At 75.9% G+C, this 16,030-nt stretch overlaps 3 protein-coding genes across 4 annotated transcripts; all 3 read right to left on the bottom strand.

Moving 5' to 3' along the window:
* Positions 1 to 69: 69 nt before the first annotated feature.
* SCO2 (synthesis of cytochrome C oxidase 2) lies at positions 70 to 834 on the bottom strand (the record flags this gene model as incomplete). Its single annotated transcript, XM_084254857.1, has 1 exon — positions 70 to 834. One exon carries the CDS (start codon positions 832 to 834, stop codon positions 70 to 72), a length of 765 nt encoding a protein of 254 aa, XP_084110983.1.
* Positions 835 to 1,470: 636 nt separating this feature from the next.
* On the bottom strand, positions 1,471 to 5,157 carry TYMP (thymidine phosphorylase; the record flags this gene model as incomplete). Its single annotated transcript, XM_084254856.1, has 9 exons — positions 1,471 to 1,643; positions 2,579 to 2,719; positions 2,849 to 3,079; positions 3,166 to 3,328; positions 3,541 to 3,659; positions 3,818 to 3,947; positions 4,281 to 4,379; positions 4,648 to 4,850; positions 4,977 to 5,157. 9 exons carry the CDS (start codon positions 5,155 to 5,157, stop codon positions 1,471 to 1,473), a joined length of 1,440 nt encoding a protein of 479 aa, XP_084110982.1.
* A 375-nt stretch (positions 5,158 to 5,532) lies between these two features.
* Positions 5,533 to 6,923, bottom strand: CIMAP1B (ciliary microtubule associated protein 1B; the record flags this gene model as incomplete). 2 transcript variants are annotated; one of them, XM_084255682.1, is made up of 6 exons in its annotated part: positions 5,533 to 5,634; positions 5,738 to 5,878; positions 5,949 to 6,070; positions 6,185 to 6,289; positions 6,444 to 6,647; positions 6,815 to 6,923. In XM_084255682.1, the coding sequence occupies 6 exons, from the start codon at positions 6,921 to 6,923 to the stop codon at positions 5,554 to 5,556; spliced, it is 762 nt and encodes a 253-aa protein (XP_084111808.1). In that variant the 3' UTR covers positions 5,533 to 5,553. The 2 variants fall into 2 exon arrangements, with proteins under 2 accessions (XP_084111808.1, XP_084111809.1); XM_084255683.1 differs by lacking the exon at positions 6,444 to 6,647.
* Between the last annotated feature and the right edge of the window lie 9,107 nt (positions 6,924 to 16,030).

Genomic DNA, 16,030 nt, shown 5'->3' with positions numbered 1-16,030 from the left:
TAAAGTGCTGACGTCACAGCTCGGCGGTGCAGGGGACACGTGTGCTCTGCCACACCTTTAATGAGCGGCTCAGGGGAGGACGCTGCGGAAAGCAGCCATGTGGCGCCGCACGCTGTCCGCGATCTGCTCGGCCGACCGGGCCCGGCCGTAGTAGTCCGTGAAGAGGCCGTCGGGGCTGAGCAGGTAGATGGCGACCGAGTGGTCCACGATGTAGTCCTGGTCCGCGTCGCGGGGGCCCGCCTGGTAGTACACGCGGTAGCTGCGGCTCACGCGGGCCACCTCCTCGGCCGAGCCCGTCAGGCCCAGCAGCCGCGGGTGGAAGTCCCGCACGTAGCGCGCCATGGCCGCGGGGTCGTCGCGCTCGGGGTCCACGGTGACGAAGACGGGCTGCACGGGGGGCAGGCCGGGCTCCGCCTCCAGCCGCCGCACCGCGCGCACCAGCTTGTCCAGCTCGTCGGGGCAGATGTCCGGGCAGTGCGTGAAGCCGAAGTACAGGAGCACCCACTGGCCGCGGAAGTCGGCCTTGCAGCGCGCGCGGCCCCGGTGGTCCACCAGGCTGAAGTCGCCCTGGCCGACGGCCGCCCGGCGCAGCGCCTCGGTGCGCTCCCGCTGCCGCCGCCGCTCCTTCTCGGCGCGCGCCGCCAGCCAGGCCCCGCCCAGCCCGGCCCCCAGCGCGGCCGTGACCAGCAGCCGGGTCCGCAGCCCGGGGCCCTGCCCGCCGCGCTCCGCGGGGCTCCGCGTGGACCCGGGCCTGGGCCCGGCGCGCGGCGCCGCACTCCCCGGGGGCCCGAGCAGGGCGCGCGCGCGCCAGGGGGCCCGAGCCGGCCGCAGCATCGGCCTCCGCGCCTGCAACGGCGAAGCGGTCAGGGCGCGCGCGGCCAGGCGGCCCGCGCCCCGGGGGTCCCGCCCCCCCGCCCCCAGCCGCCCGCGCCGAGGGGCGCCCCCCGCCCCCGCGACTCCGGCCCCGCCCCCGCGCGGCCCTCCCGGAGCTCGGGGAGCAGCGGCGCGCGCCGCCGGGCCTCACCTGCTCCTCCGCCGCGAGCCCTCCGAGACCGGCCTGCGCGGCCCGCGGCGCCGCTGACCTTGGGCCGGGCCCGGCTCCTCCGTGCGAGCCGGCGCCCGGCGAGGACGGCCCCCGCCCCCCGCCCCTCCCGCCCGGGCGCCCGGGGCGCGGCGCCGCCGACCGCACCGAGGAGCGCGAGCCCGGCCGGCGAGGCGTGGGGCAGCGGCCGTGCCCCGGGACGCGCTCGACGCAGCGCACGCGCGAGGACGGCGCCGCGCACGACGCAGCACGCACGACGCAGCGCGCACGCGCGGGAGGAGCGGGCCGGGGGCGGGGCGCCAGGGCTCCCGTCGCGAGGCCCCGCCCCTCGCCGGCGTTTTCCCCCCCCCCGCCCCTCGCCGGCGTTTCCCCCCCCGCCCCCCCGCCCTCGGCGCGCCAGGCAGGGACTCGGCGTGGGCGCCCCAGCTTTATTGCCGCGTGTCGGGGGGCGCGCGCGCGGGCGGCGGCAGGACGAGCTCGGCGAAGGGCGAGGGGGCGGCGAAGGGCGCGCGGTCCGACAGCACGAGCGCCCCCTGCAGGGCGCGGCGCTGCGGGTCGCTGAGCGTGGGCGCGTCCCGGTGCACGCGGAGCCAGGGCGTCCCTGCGGGCGGGCGGTCAGCGGCGGGCGGGGGGCGGGCGGTCAGCGGGCGAGGGGGCGGGCGGTCAGCGGGCGAGGGGGCGGGCGGTCAGCGGTCAGCGGGCGAGGGGGCGGGCGGTCAGCGGGCGGGCGAGGGGGCGGGCGGTGGGCGGGCGGGCGAGGGGGCGGGCGGGGGGCGGGCGGGCGAGGGGGCGGGCGGGGGGCGGGCGGGCGAGGGGGCGGGCGGTGGGCGGGCGGTCGGCGGGCGGGCGAGGGGGCGGGCGGTGGGCGGGCGGGCGAGGGGGCGGGCGGTGGGCGGGCGGGCGAGGGGGCGGGCGGGGGGCGGGCGGGCGAGGGGGCGGGCGGTCGGCGGGCGGGCGAGGGGGCGGGCGGTGGGCGGGCGGTCGGCGGGCGGGCGAGGGGGCGGGCGGTGGGCGGGCGGGCGAGGGGGCGGGCGGTGGGCGGGCGGGCGAGGGGGCGGGCGGGGGGCGGGCGGGCGGGGGGCGGGCGGGCGAGGGGGCGGGCGGTCAGCGGGCGAGGGGGCGGGCGGTCAGCGGGCGGGCGAGGGGGCGGGCGAGGGGGCGGGCGGGCGAGGGGGCGGGCGGGCGAGGGGGCGGGCGAGGGGGCGGGCGGTCAGCGGGCGGGCGAGGGGGCGGGCGGGCGAGGGGGCGGGCGGGCGAGGGGGCGGGCGGGGGGCGGGCGGGCGAGGGGGCGGGCGGGGGGCGGGCGGGCGAGGGGGCGGGCGGTCAGCGGGCGGGGGGCGGGCGGTCAGCGGTCAGCGGGCGAGGGGGCGGGCGGTCAGCGGGCGGGCGAGGGGGCGGGCGGTGGGCGGGCGGGCGAGGGGGCGGGCGGTCAGCGGGCGAGGGGGCGGGCGGTCAGCAGGCGGGCGAGGGGGCGGTCGGTCAGCGGGGGGGCGGGCGGTCAGCGGGCGGGCGGGCGGGCGGGCGAGGGGCGCTCACCGCGGCGCAGCCTCTGGCCCACGTCGACCAGCAGCTCGGCGCCCACCCCCGGCCGCAGCGGCTCCCCTGCGCGGCTGCGCCCGGCGCCCAGCTCGTGCAGCACCCGCGCCAGCGGCAGCGCGCGGACCTGCTCCACGGTGCCTGAGGAGAGGCGCGGGGGGTGGGCGCGGGCACGCGGGGAGGGGCGGGGGGAGCCGGGCGGGGCGCGGCGGGGCGGGCGCTGGGGCCGGGCGGGCGCTGGGGCCGGGCGGGGCGGGCTCCCGCGCTCACCGTCCGCAGGCGCGCGCAGCTCCTCCCGCTCGCGGGCGCGGGGCAGCAGCTCCCGGCGCTGGGCGGGGGTCCCGGCGCACAGGGCTCGGGCCAGCTCCGGGTCCACGCCCTGCGCCGCGAGCATCCTTTGGAGGCGGCTCCGGGCCGAGCCATCGTCCAGCGCCGCGGCCACGCGGGCGGCGCCGTCCGCCTGGGCCTCCGCCATCCCGCTGAGCCAGAGCAGGGCGCCCCCTGCGGCCGAGGGCAGGACTCAGGCGCGGCGGGGACCACAGGCAGGGGCGGCTCCGCGTCTCGGCCCCACGCTGCCCGTCCCTCACCGAGCCTAGTGACCAGGTCGCGCAGGTCGGGCGGCCCGGCGCCGTCCAGGCAGAGCAGGGCCTCTTCCACCTCCAGGGAGTGGCCCACGCTGCGGCCCAGGGGCTTGTCCATGGCCGTCAGAGCTGCTGCCACTCGCAGCCCCAGGCCCGCCCCCACGCCCACCTGTAAGAGGGGCAGTGTGGACCCTGCCGGGGAGTGGAGGCACTCCGGGGTGGGGGTCCCCCCAGCCGGCAGGCCGCCGTGAGGGTCACCAGGTGTGGCTTGGAGGGGCACTGCTGGCCAGGATGTTGCAGGGCTGCCGCGGCAGCTGCCCGGGTCGTGGGGGGGTGCACAGGTGTGGCGGGCACACAGGTGTGGTGGGCACAGGTGCTCACCAGCGCTTCTGCCAGCTCCCGGGCCTGGGCCCGGCTCGGGAAAATCGCAGCCTCTCCGAACTTCACGTCCACCACCAGCGCTGACAGTCCCTCCACCGCCTTCTTGCTGAGGATGGAGGCTGTGGGAGGGTTGGGGCTGGGGGCGCTTCCTGGGGGCTGTGGGGTGCTGGCCCCATCAGTCGTAAGGGGTCAGAGGCCCTAACACTGAGGTCGAGGCAGCCCGCGGTGGAAGCCCTGCCTGGGAGGTGTGTGGGCCCGGTGGCCCCGGGCGGGTCACCTGTGATGAGGGGCAGGCTGTCGACAGTGGCCGTCACGTCCCGGGCTGCGTACAGGACCCCGTCCGCAGGGACCAGCCTCTGGCTCTGGCCCACAATGCAGCAGCCCACGTGCTCCAGGAGCCCCCGCATCTGGTGGTCAGAGGCGTCAGGACCCTTAGCAGCCTCCAGCCCCTGGCCCTGCCAGGCCTGGTCAGGGGCTCCTCGGTCACTTGGGCCGTGTCCAGACCCATGACTGCTGACTGCCTGGCCCATGTCCTGTGACCCATTAATGATTGATCTGCACCCCGTGGTTTTGGCCAGGTCTCCTGAGCAACCCCAGAGTGCCATCCACCCCAGGCCAGCGGCCGCCAGTGACCCAGGGATGGCTTGGGTCGATGTCCCCGTCAGTGACCCTTCCGAGGGTCGGGCTGGTGCTTTTCCATCAGTCACCCGGCCAGTGGCCAGCCAGTGGCCAGCGTCTACCTGCTCTGGGCTCTGGATGACAGTGAATCCAGGAATAGACTCCAGTTTATCCAAGGTGCCCCCTGTGTGCCCCAGGCCTCGTCCACTGATCATGGGTACCTGCGGGCAGGGACACTGAGTCCACTCGCTAGGCCTCGCCTCCCGCCCCCGCCCCCACCTCCGCCCATGAGGGCCGCCGGGATCCAGCTTCCTGCGCAGCTGTGGGGTCTGGCCAGGGGAGAAGTTCTGGCTTGGGGTGTATGTGGGGGGTGGAGGGGAGGTCCCCTGTGGCTATGGAAGGGGGCCCTGCATAAGCTGGCCTGGCACCGAGGGCGCTGAAGGGGAGGAGCCCCCTGGGGGTAGGGGTCGAATTCCCAGCGCATCTGACCTTGCAGCCGCAGGCAGCCAGAGCAGGTGCCAGGACCAGGCTGACCTTGTCGCCCACTCCCCCCGTGGAGTGTTTGTCCACGAGCTGCGGGCGCCACGCCTCGGGCCACTCCAGCTGCTGCCCAGACGCGGCCAGGGCCCGGGTGAGCGCCGCTGTCTCTTCCAGGTCCATGCCCCGCAGCCGCACAGCCATGAGCATGGCCCCTGCGTGCGGGTGTGGTGGTGTAGGCGAGCCGGGGGATGTCCCCGGAGAGAGGGGTCCCTCGGGGTCACACTGGCGGGAACCCCGGACCCGCAGCCTCTGGGGAGGGGCCCACCGTCCCCACGCACCGATCTGCGCGCCTTGGGCGCTCCCGTCCACCACGGCGCGCACGAAGCCCCGGATGTGCCCCTCGCTCAGGCGCCCTCCGTCCCGCTTCCGTCGGATGAGCTCCGGGAGCTGCGTGCGCTCTGGAGGCGCCGCCCGACTCCCTCCCCCCGAGCGGTCACCGGGCGCGTCGGGGGCGTCCATGGCTCCGGCCCGCCCCTGCGCGGCCCGTCCGGCTCCCGCTCCCCGGCGCCAGCGCCGCCCCGGCCCACCTGTCCCGAGCAGCGCGGCGCTCGCCCGGCCCGCGCGGGGTTGCGGCGGAACCGCGGGCCCGGGGTCCGCAGGCGCGCGAGGGGCCGGTCTTCGACGCCCAATGGCGGCCCGAGCTGTGCGGGCCCCACCCAGCCCGACCCGCGCGGCCAATCGCCCAGGGCCCCGCGGGGGCGTGAGACCGGCAGGGCCCGCCCGCCGCCGGCCCGAGCCCCCGCCCCGAGCCCCCGCCCCGAGCCCCCGCCCGGCCCGGCGCGCACAGAGAGGCGGACGCGGCGGCTCCCGAGGCGGGATTAGGCGAACATTTATGCGGCGCGCCCGCCCGGCGGGTCACTTGTCCACGTCGGTCAACATCGGGGCCAGGTAGTCCGAGTGCCTGATCCCGAACGTCCAGCCGCGAGGCTTCCGGTGCTGCGGACCCGCAGGCGTCGTGAGCCGCGGCTCCTCCGTGTCCCCGCGCCCCGGACTTGACCTCAGGCCCCCCCGCCCCCCGCGCCCCCCGCCCGCAGACCACCTGGTCCACGTTGTAGGCCGCGGGCCCCGGCTTGCGGCTGCTGTCCCGGGGAAGCGACGTCCGCGCCAGCATGGTGAACTGCGGCGCTCGCGACTTGTAGGTGCCGGGGCTCACCACGTGGTAGGCGCAGGGCCCCGGGGTCTGCGGAGGGAAGGGCCGCTGGGTCCCGCCCCCCCCAGCCGGCCTGGCGCCCGCCCCGCGCGCCGCGCACCTTGCTCAGGTCCTCCAGGAAGCTGCCCACGGTGCTGCGCCCGTAGATGGAGTAAGTCGGGGCCGAGGCCTTCCCGACGACGCGCGGGCCCAGCAGCGGGGGCACCGAGTAGGTCGCCGGGCCTGCGGGGCGGGGGGCGGTGTCGCGGCTGGCGCGGGGCCTCGCGGGCTCCCGGAGAGCGGGGCCCCGCGCGCGACGGGAAGGGCCCGGGCGCAGGAACGGGCTTTCGGTCTCACCTGGGGTCTGCTGCTCCCCGTGGACGCCCCAGTTTCGGGGCGCTATGGTGTGGCGTGGCGCGCTGGGGTACGTCGCGGGGCCCGCTCGCTCGGGGAAGTACCGGCCTGCGGGGCGGGGCCGGGGGCGGTCGCGCTGGGTCCCGGGAGTGGGCGCGTCCCAGCCACCGTGTGCTTTGGGATCCCGATAGGGGGAACCGGACTTGGAGGTTCGGGGGCCCAGAGGGCCCTCGGGCTCCGCGGGGCTTCCCGGGGCGCTCACCCGGGCCGGGCGTGAGGAAGGGCGCGGCGCGTTGCGGGCGGCCGTGGATGGAGTAGGCGGGGGAGCCGTCGGGGCCGCGCACGGTCATGCGCGCCGGGACCAGGTGGCCGGGCCCGGGGCCGCACGAGGTCTGCGGCGCGGGGAGGCGCGCGCCGAAGGTGAAGGCGGGCGCGCGCGGCCGCGAGGGGTCGTGCTGGAGGTAGCCTGCGGGGCGCCCCGGCGTCACCCGCGCCCCCGCGCCCCCGCGCAGACCGCCGGGCCCCACTGCGCCCCACTGCGCCCCCCGCGGCCGCCCGCCCGGCCGCCCCAGCCCGGGCGCACCCCCTCCTCGGGCGCAGCCGCCGCGCCCGCCCGCGCCCGCGCGCCGGTACCGGTGTTGGGCGGCAGCTGGTACTTGGGCCCCGGGCCGCTGTAGAGCGCGGCGATGGGGCCGCGGGGCCGGTGTGGCCGCCAAGGGCCGACCCAGGCGTCCGAGCCCATGGCGCGGGTGGGCTGCGCTTAGGCCTGCGGCTCCTGTGGACAGAAGGTGGCGGCCCGGCCCCTCCACCCCGAGTTCGCCGGGGACACACTTCCCAGCCCCCCCCCCCCCAGCCTGACTGGGCGGGGGCGGGCCCGGCCCGTGTCCCCCGGACAACCAACCCTGTTGGGGGGCGCTGGGGGGCGCGGCCGGGACGGAGCCTCGAGGCCGTCTCCCGTCCCCTGCCCCGAATACGGGCTCGGCCAGCCTGCGCCGCGCCCGCGCCCGGGTTTCCTTTCAGCACTTCGGAAAGGGAACCCCCAGAGGCCCGGGGCGCTGGGACGTTTCGCGGGCATTGGCGGGGATCCAGGAGGGGGGGCGGCGGGGCCCCGGAGGAAGCCGCCGGGGTGATGCACTGACCTGCGCCCGAGCTGCGGCGGCTGCGCCAGGGGGGTGCCCGGATCGCCGCCCGCGCAGCCCGACCCCATTGTGTCCCGCCGCCTCCTGGCAACCGCGTCGCGCCGGCCTGGCTCCGCCCCGGCCCGCGCCCCGCCTGGCCTGGCCGTGTCCGCGGCGCTGGGAGGCGGCCCCCAGGCGGCCCAGGCCAGGACCCGACCTCACGCGCCCCCAGGCTGCCGTCCCTCCAGAAACCACACCACGCTGTGCGGCAAAGCAGCAAGAAAACAGCGAAACTGAAGGCTGCGGCCGGCCCGGCCCAGGAGGGCTCCCGGAACCTCTCACGCCCCGCGCTCCCTCCCTTCCCCCTGCTCCCCTCCCCCACACTCCCCACACTCCCCCACACTCCCCCCACACACTCCCCCACACTCCCCCCCACACTCCCCCACACATTCCCCCCACACTCCCCCCACACTCCCCCACACTCCCCCCACACACTCCCCCACACTCCCCCCACACTCCCCCACACTCCCTCCACACACTCCCCCACACTCCCCCACACTCCCCCACACTCCCCCACACTCCCCCCACACACTCCCCCACACTCCCCCCACACACTCCCCCACACTCCCCCACACTCCCCCCACACACTCCCCCACACTCCCCCCACACACTCCCCCACACTCCCCCCACACACTCCCCCACACTCCCCCACACTCCCCCCACACACTCCCCCACACTCCCCCCACACACTCCCCCACACTCCCCCCACACTCCCCCACACTCCCCCCACACACTCCCCCACACTCCCCCCACACACTCCCCCACACACTCCCCCACACTCCCCCACACTCCCTCCACACTCCCCCACACTCCCCCACACTCCCCCCACACACTCCCCCACACTCCCCCCACACACTCCCCCACACACTCCCCCACACTCCCCCCACACTCCCCCACACACTCCCCCCACACACTCCCCCACACTCCCCCCACACACTCCCCCACACTCCCCCCAAGACTCCGCAGACTCCCCCACACTCCCCCCACACACTCCCCCACACTCCCCCCACACACTCCCCCACACTCCCTCCACACTCCCCCACACTCCCCCACACTCCCCCCACACACTCCCCCACACTCCCCCCACACTCCCCCCACACACTCCCCCACACTCCCCCACACTCCCCCCCCACACTCCCCCACACTCCCCCCACACACTCCCCCACACTCCCCCCACACACTCCCTCCACACTCCCCCACACTCCCCCCACACACTCCCCCACACTCCCCCCACACACTCCCCCACACTCCCCCACACTCCCCCCACACACTCCCCCACACTCCCCCCACACACTCCCCCACACTCCCCCACACTCCCCCCACACTCCCCCCACACTCCCCCCACACACTCCCCCACACTCCCCCACACTCCCTCCACACTCCCCCACACTCCCCCACACTCCCCCCACACACTCCCCCACACTCCCCCCACACTCCCCCCACACACTCCCCCACACTCCCTCCACACTCCCCCACACTCCCTCCACACTCCCCCACACTCCCCCCACACACTCCCCCACACTCCCCCACACTCCCCCCACACACTCCCCCACACTCCCCCACACTCCCCCCCACACTCCCCCACACTCCCCCCACACACTCCCCCCACACACTCCCCCACACTCCCCCCCACACTCCCCCACACTCCCCCCACACACTCCCCCACACTCCCCCCACACACTCCCCCACACTCCCCCCCCCACTCCCCCACACTCCCCCCACACACTCCCCCACACTCCCCCCACACACTCCCCCACACTCCCCCCACACACTCCCCCACACTCCCCCCACACACTCCCCCACACTCCCCCACACTCCCCCCCCACACTCCCCCACACTCCCCCCACACACTCCCCCCACACACTCCCCCACACTCCCCCCCCACACTCCCCCCCACTCCCCCCACACACTCCCCCACACTCCCCCCACACACTCCCCCACACTCCCCCTACACACTCCCCCACACTCCCCCCACACACTCCCCCCACACTCCCCCCACACTCCCCCCAAGACTCCGCAGACTCCCCCACACTCCCCCCACACTCCCCCCACACACTCCCCACACACTGCCCCCTACTCCCCCCAAGACTCCGCAGACTCCACCCAACTCCCCACACACTCCCCCCACACACTCCCCCCCACTCCCCCCAAGACTCCGCAGACTCCCCCCACTCCCCCCCACATCCCTCCACACACACCCCCATCACCCCCCTCACTCTGCCCCTCCAAAACCATCCAGGGAACACCCAGGCTCAGGGTCCAGAACAAGACTGAGCACCGACACCGTGTTCAAAAGTGAAGCAAACTGACTTAGAAAGTAGCACATTTCCCTTCTCCTGCGGGCCCCCTCTGGGCCGGGCAGCTGCCCCTCCGGAAAGCAGAGCCTGTGACCGGAGGAGCAGCTGGAACAGGGGCCTCCCTGGGGCCAGGGGAGCCGGCCGACCCCCCTTCTCTCCGTGGACCCGCCTGCTCTGCTCCCCACTTTGGCTCTGGGGAGTCCTCTCACCCCCACCTCTGGCCTGCACCCAGCTCTCGTAGCATACATAAAAATAAATGTTCTTAAAAAATTTTAGATAAACTTAGCTTCACAAGCGGTGGGCGGTGGGCGAGAGGAGGGAGCAGCTCCGCCAGCGGCCCGGGGAACGGGCAAGGCCGGGGTGACGCGGGAGCCAAGGCCCGGAGTGAACCCCCGCTGGGGCGGCCAGGGGACCCCATGCACCCCGTCCACCCTGTCCAGCGCAGCCAGGGCAGGCCTCCAGGGGCTCCCCCCGCGGAGGGCGTCAGGGTGAGGAAGCGGGAGGGGCCGGATGCCTCGGCCCTTGGGACCGGCCCGGGAGGGAGGCGGCCCGGGAGGGAGGCTGATTCTGCTGCCAGGCCCAGGCCCGGCCAGGCCCTGAGCCCCCCCCCCCGCCCCCCCCCTGCCCTGCAGCAGGGCGCTGCTGGGGGGGGAGGGGGGAATGCCGAGTGTCGAGGAGCCTCTGGGCCGCGGGGGCCAGTGCGGTGGGCTTGTCCCCGGCACGACAGGCAGCGGGTGGAAGGCAGGCAGACGGGGAGGGGCAGCATTTCCCAAGGACACAGGATGGGCGGCCGGAGAGGCCTGACGCCGGCGAAGTAGCCGCGGGCAGCTGAAGGCAGAGGAGGAGGAAAGGGCCTGAGCGCGGACAGGACCGGCCCTTCCGGCCCGGGGCGGCCCTCGCTTGGCCACGGTGAGCGCTGACCGTCTGGTCTCCGTCCTCGCCTGGCCTCCCCCACCGAGGCTCCGCCGCCGCACGGCTCTCATGGGCCCGGGGGAGCCGGCGGCGCCCCAGCGCGAGGCCCACCTTAGGGCAGGGCCCACCTTTCACTGTCACCCCATAGTGGGGGCGGGGCGCCGGCACCCCGGGGTGACACACCTGAGGCTCCCGGGGCCCAGGCTGGGTGCCAGGGACGCTCCTGCCCCAGCCAGGGGCGACTCCCGCATTGCCGGAGGGGGACAAAGGTGTGCTGGGGGCTGGCCCGCCTCGGACTCTGTTCCCCGCGGGGCCCCAGCCGGCGCCGCACCTGGCGCCTGACCAGAAGCGCCCCTGAGCCAGCCGAGGGGCCAGCAGGCGGGTCCAGCCTCCGTCAGGGGGGCGGGGGGGGCAGTGCGCTGCAGGAGGGCGGCTGGGAGGGGACATCGGAGGGCCCTGGGCACAGGGAAGCCCGGCCAGTGAAGAGGGAAATTAAACGTTGGGTTTTCTTTATTGGGGTCATTCCGCCCCTCTTGACAGCTTAGAAAATTGCTTTGAAAAACGGAACCAGGAAGGTGCAGAGGCTGCGGGAGGCCGGTGCCGGCCCCCTGGGCCCGCTGGGGAGGGGCAGGGGGCGCCCTCCTCACTGTCCCAGTGACCAGGACCCGGGCCCCCGCCCCCCCAGGGCCTGCAACCCCTCTCGGGTTCCTCCTCTGATTTCATCAGCGCCTCGGGTTGCGGAGGCTGCAGATAGCATCTCCCTCGGGGTAACTCTCTCCCCACGGCCCCCTGAGTTGGGCCCAGACTCAGAGGAGGGACACTGCTGCGCGTGGGGGTTTGGGGGCGCCGGGCCCAAGCAGGTGAGGTGGGATGCCAGCGCAGAACGACACTGGGGAGCACTGACCTCTGCTGCCGGGTTCCATGGAGGCGAGGTGGGGGCAGGAGTGGGGGGCGTGAGGGAGACCCCAGCTCTCCCACTAGGCCCCTCAGAGAGGGCGGCCCCGCCGCAGGTGGAGGCCCGCCCCTCCCCTCCAGGGGGAGCGGCCTGTCCCCTGCAGGGGCCACCTTAGCCGGGGGCCTGTGTGGGGCACCAGGCTGGGCAGCTTCCGGCCGGCCGCCGCGGGGGCTGGGTCTGCAGCCCAGCACCATGGCCCAGGGCGGAGCAGCGGCCGCCAGCCCCGGCTGGAGCTGGGCCGGGGCCGGGGCCGGGGCCGGGGCCGACGACTGGGCGCTGACCCTGCTGGCGCTGGCTGTGGTGGCCGCCACGGCGCTGGCCTTGCATTGGTTTGGCTCCAGACGGGACCCGGAGGCAGCAGGGCCGGCGTCTGCGGTGCCCGGCGCTGGGCCTTCTCGGGCGGGAGGAACCGGGCCCGCCCTGCTCCCCGGGGCCGAGGTCAGTGGTGGTGGCCAGGGGCGAGGCTCAGGGCAGGGGGGCTCAGGGGATGCGGGACACGCGCAGGCTGCCGCAGGGGCCTGGGCCCAGGCGTCCCCGGGAGGCCTCGCTGCCCCCGCTGCCCCTCCACTGGAGACCCCCCGTGAGGTGGCCTGCGGGGGGCCCTTGGGACAGCAGCGTGGCCACACCCCCGAGGCCCCCCCAAGTAAAGGAAGGGAGCCTCTGAGGGCAGGCAGCAGCAAAGTCGGGGGGACGTCTGCGGCCCTCCTGATACACTTCACCCCGCAGAGTCCCGGCAGAGAAGAGGAGGTTCGCGTGAAGGCGGGAGGCCTCCGAGCCCAGGTCCCGGTGCCCCGGGGCCTCACAGGGCAAGACTCCAGCCCCTGGAAACAAGGCTCGAGGCCACCCAGCTCCCCGGGGAGAGGGCCCGGCGGCCCCCCCCAGGCGAACCACAGCTCAGGGCACAGTGTCTTCCGCCCCCCAAAACTGGACCACCTGCGCTTGGGCACCGTGGTGAGCGTGTGGGACACGGTGGATGCTGCCAGTGGCCTCTGGGCCACCCCCGTGAGGCCCAGCGTGCAGGCCGGGGCCCTTGGGGATGGCTCAGAGGGGGGGCTCAGGAAGGGCAGCTCCCCAACAGCCTCAGTCCTAGCACTGGGCTCAGGGGTAGATGGAGGCAAAAGTGGGGAGACGGGGCCCCCAGCCTTCAGGGAGTCTCGGGGCTCCCCAGGGTCCGTGGAAGGCTGGCCGTGGGCCAGGAGGGAGGTCCTCGTCACCGGGAGCTTCAGCCAAGCCTCAGACGCCACCCGCTCTTGGCCAGAGGCGCGGCAGTGGGGACATTCCCCCCTGTCCCAGGGGTGGGGGGCCACGGAGGGTGGGGCTGCTGTCAGCATGGGGCGCGGCAGGGCAGAGGAGCCAGGCGGCCACCGCACCCCAGAAGAGAGAGGATCCGGGCAAGGCCAGGGGGATCCCGGCAGCAGCCGGCAGCCTGCGGGTAGGGCTGCCGACCAGGGGCTGGGGCGACCCCCGGACAGAGAGAGGCCAGGCTCAGACCCCTGCCGGGGCCCCGGGTCTCAGAGTCCCCCTGCCCTGCCCCGCCCTGAACCCCCAGAGTACCCCCAGCCGCTGGGCTCCCCGCCCACAGCCCCTCGACCATCAGGTGCCTTCCCCGCAGCCCCCACACTCCCGGCCTCCTCTTCAGACTTGCCGCCTTCTTGGGTTCCTCCTGAGTGCGGGAACCTCGGGTCAGCTCCACCCACGGTCCCGGCCCTGGCCCCGGCCCCGGCTCCCACTCTGGCTCCTACTAGAGGGCCCAGGCCTGCATCTCAGGGACCCCGTGCGGCTCTCTGCAAGGGTGACCAGGGGGCGCAGGACTCAGCTGGCTGGGGGAACCTTATTTTGATGGTTCTTAGGAGTCACCCTCTCCCCAGGCAACCTCCGTCACAAGGGAGAGCCCCAAGCACCCACCCTGAGAGCCCCAGCGGCCCCAGCAGTTTCCCACCCTCTGGGAGCAGAAGGTCTGGTGCGCCCCCCGAAGGGGCTGCGCCCAGCGAGTCAGCAGGGGTGCACCCCGGGGCTGGCACAGGGAGTGGGGCTGAGGCTGCCCCTCAGCCACAGGAGGGGAGCGCGGAGGCCAAGGGGGTGTGCACCCCAGGACCTTCCTCAGCTGCAATGCCCAGGGCACCCCCCAGGCCCTGCGAGCCCACAGCACCCTCCCGCGCCGCCAAGAGGGACTCACAGCCGGTCCCGCGGCCACGGAAACGCAGCCCGGGCGAGGCCGTGGAGAGCGCTCAGGGGATCCCCCTGGCGGCCCCGGAGCGCAGCCCCCGAGAGCGGAGCCCCCCGGAGCGGAGCCCCCGAGAGCGCAGCCCCCGAGAGCAGAGCCCCCGAGAGCGGAGCCCCCCGGAGCGGAGCCCCCGAGAGCGGAGCCCCCCGGAGCGGAGCCCCCGAGAGCGGAGCCCCCCGGAGCGGAGCCCCCGAGAGCGGAGCCCCCCGGAGCGGAGCCCCCGAGAGCGCAGCCCCCGAGAGCGGAGCCCCCGAGAGCGGAGCCCCCCGGAGCGCAGCCCCCGAGAGCGGAGCCCCCGAGAGCGGAGCCCCCGAGAGCGCAGCCCCCGAGAGCGGAGCCCCCCGGAGCGGAGCCCCCGAGAGCGGAGCCCCCCGGAGCGGAGCCCCCGAGAGCGGAGCCCCCGAGAGCGGAGCCCCCCGGAGCGCAGCCCCCGAGAGCGGAGCCCCCGAGAGCGCAGCCCCCGAGAGCGGAGCCCCCGAGAGCGGAGCCCCCCGGAGCGGAGCCCCCCGGAGCGGAGCCCCCGAGAGCGGAGCCCCCCGGAGCGGAGCCCCCCGGAGCGGAGCCCCCCGGAGCGGAGCCCCCCGGAGCGGAGCCCCGGAGCGGCGCGGGGCGCGCGGCGCGGGGCGCGGCCCAGCGAGGCGCAGCTGGAGGCCCGCAGACTTCTGGCGTTCCTGCAGAGGCCGGGCAGCTGGGGCGCGGCCGAGGGCGCCGGGAGGCCCAGCGCGCGGGCCCCGGAGCCGGCGGCGGCGGCGGCTTGGCGGCAGCGGCTGGACCTGGGCAGCTGCCCCGACGCGCTGGCCTTCGCGCGGCGGCACGGGGAGCCGGGGCTGGCGCGCGCCGCGTACGCGCTGCTGAGCGACCACCTGCTGCGCGTGCTGGGCCAGCCCGGCCTCTACCGGCGCCTGGGCGCGGCCGAGCGCCAGCGCGTGCTGAGCCTGCGCACCGGCCGCGGCCCCGCGGTGCTGGGCGTCCTCGCGCTGCCCGGCCTCTACCAGGCCGGCCGCCCGGGGCCCGCCCGGGGCCCGCCGGGGGCCCGGGCGCCCGCGGCCCCGCCCGCGCCCCGCGCGCCCCGCCCGCACCTGCACGTGCTCGACCCGCGCGAGAACGCGTGGCGGCCCCTGGCGCCGGTGCCGGACGAGGCGCCGCTGCGCGGCTGCGGCCTCTGCACCATGCACAACTACCTGTTCCTGGCGGGCGGCGTGCGCGGCTCCGGCGCCCGGGCCGTCTGCTCCAACCGCGTCTTCTGCTACAACCCGCTGACCGACGCCTGGGGCCAGGTGCGGCCCATGCGGCAGGCCCGCGCGCAGCTCAAGCTGGTGGCCCTGGACGGGCAGCTGTACGCCATCGGCGGCGAGTGCCTGTACAGCGTGGAGCGCTACGACCCGCGCGCCGACGCCTGGGCCGCGCGCGCGCCGCTCCCGGCCGGCACCTTCCCGGTGGCGCACGAGGCGGTGGCCTGCCGCGGGGACATCTACGTCACCGGGGGCCACCTCTTCTGCCGCCTGCTCCGGTACCGCCCCGAGCAGGACGCCTGGGACGAGCGCCCCTACGGCGCCGGCCACCGGCGCTCCAGCGACATGGTGGCGCTCGGGGGCTTCCTGTACCGCTTCGACCTGCTGCGCGGCGTGGGCGCCGCCGTGACGCGCTACAACACGGTGACCGGCTCCTGGAGCCGCGCGGCCTCCCTGCCCCTGCCGCGGCCCCTGCCGCTGCGCTGCGCCGTGCTGGGCGACACCATTTACTGCCTCAACCACCAGGTCACCGCCACCCTCGAGGTCTGCGAGGGGACTGCCCGGTTCCAGGCCAAGGGGCTGCGGCCCTTCCCCCTGGGCAGCAAGGACGTCCTCTGCCCCTTCACCCTGACTCTGCCCGCGGCGGCCGACCCGCAGCAGAGCGCCCTGGGAGCCGGCGGGCGGGGCTGAGCGCCGGAGCTTTCGCCCTTGTGTCTGGAGCGACTTTCCCTCTGGGTGGGTTCAGACCCCCTACGCCTCGCCCCCCACCTCCGCCACCGGCAGGGAGCGCCCCCCCAGCCCCCTGGCTTCCCCCCTGCGTCTGCTCACAGCACCGGCTGGCCCCTGCTTCCACGGCTTGGTTCTGTCCAGGCCCCAGGGGCTCCCCACCTGCGTCAGGGCCCCTCCCTGGGCTCCAGGTGGGGGTGTTTGTGGGACCCCGAGCCCCAGGACTCGGCTCCTGGGAAGGACACGAAGACACACCCGTACTTCCGTGTGCCCAGGGCACACGGCCAGGACCCCCACGCAGAGGGAAGGGGAGAGGGAACAAAGA

The sequence above is a fragment of the Talpa europaea genome (assembly GCF_964194135.1).
Source record: "Talpa europaea genome assembly, chromosome: 15".
In the NCBI taxonomy this organism is placed as follows: domain Eukaryota; kingdom Metazoa; phylum Chordata; class Mammalia; order Eulipotyphla; family Talpidae; genus Talpa; species Talpa europaea.
Note: the sequence above shows the minus strand (reverse complement) of the source record. Positions and strands in the feature narration are given on the sequence as shown.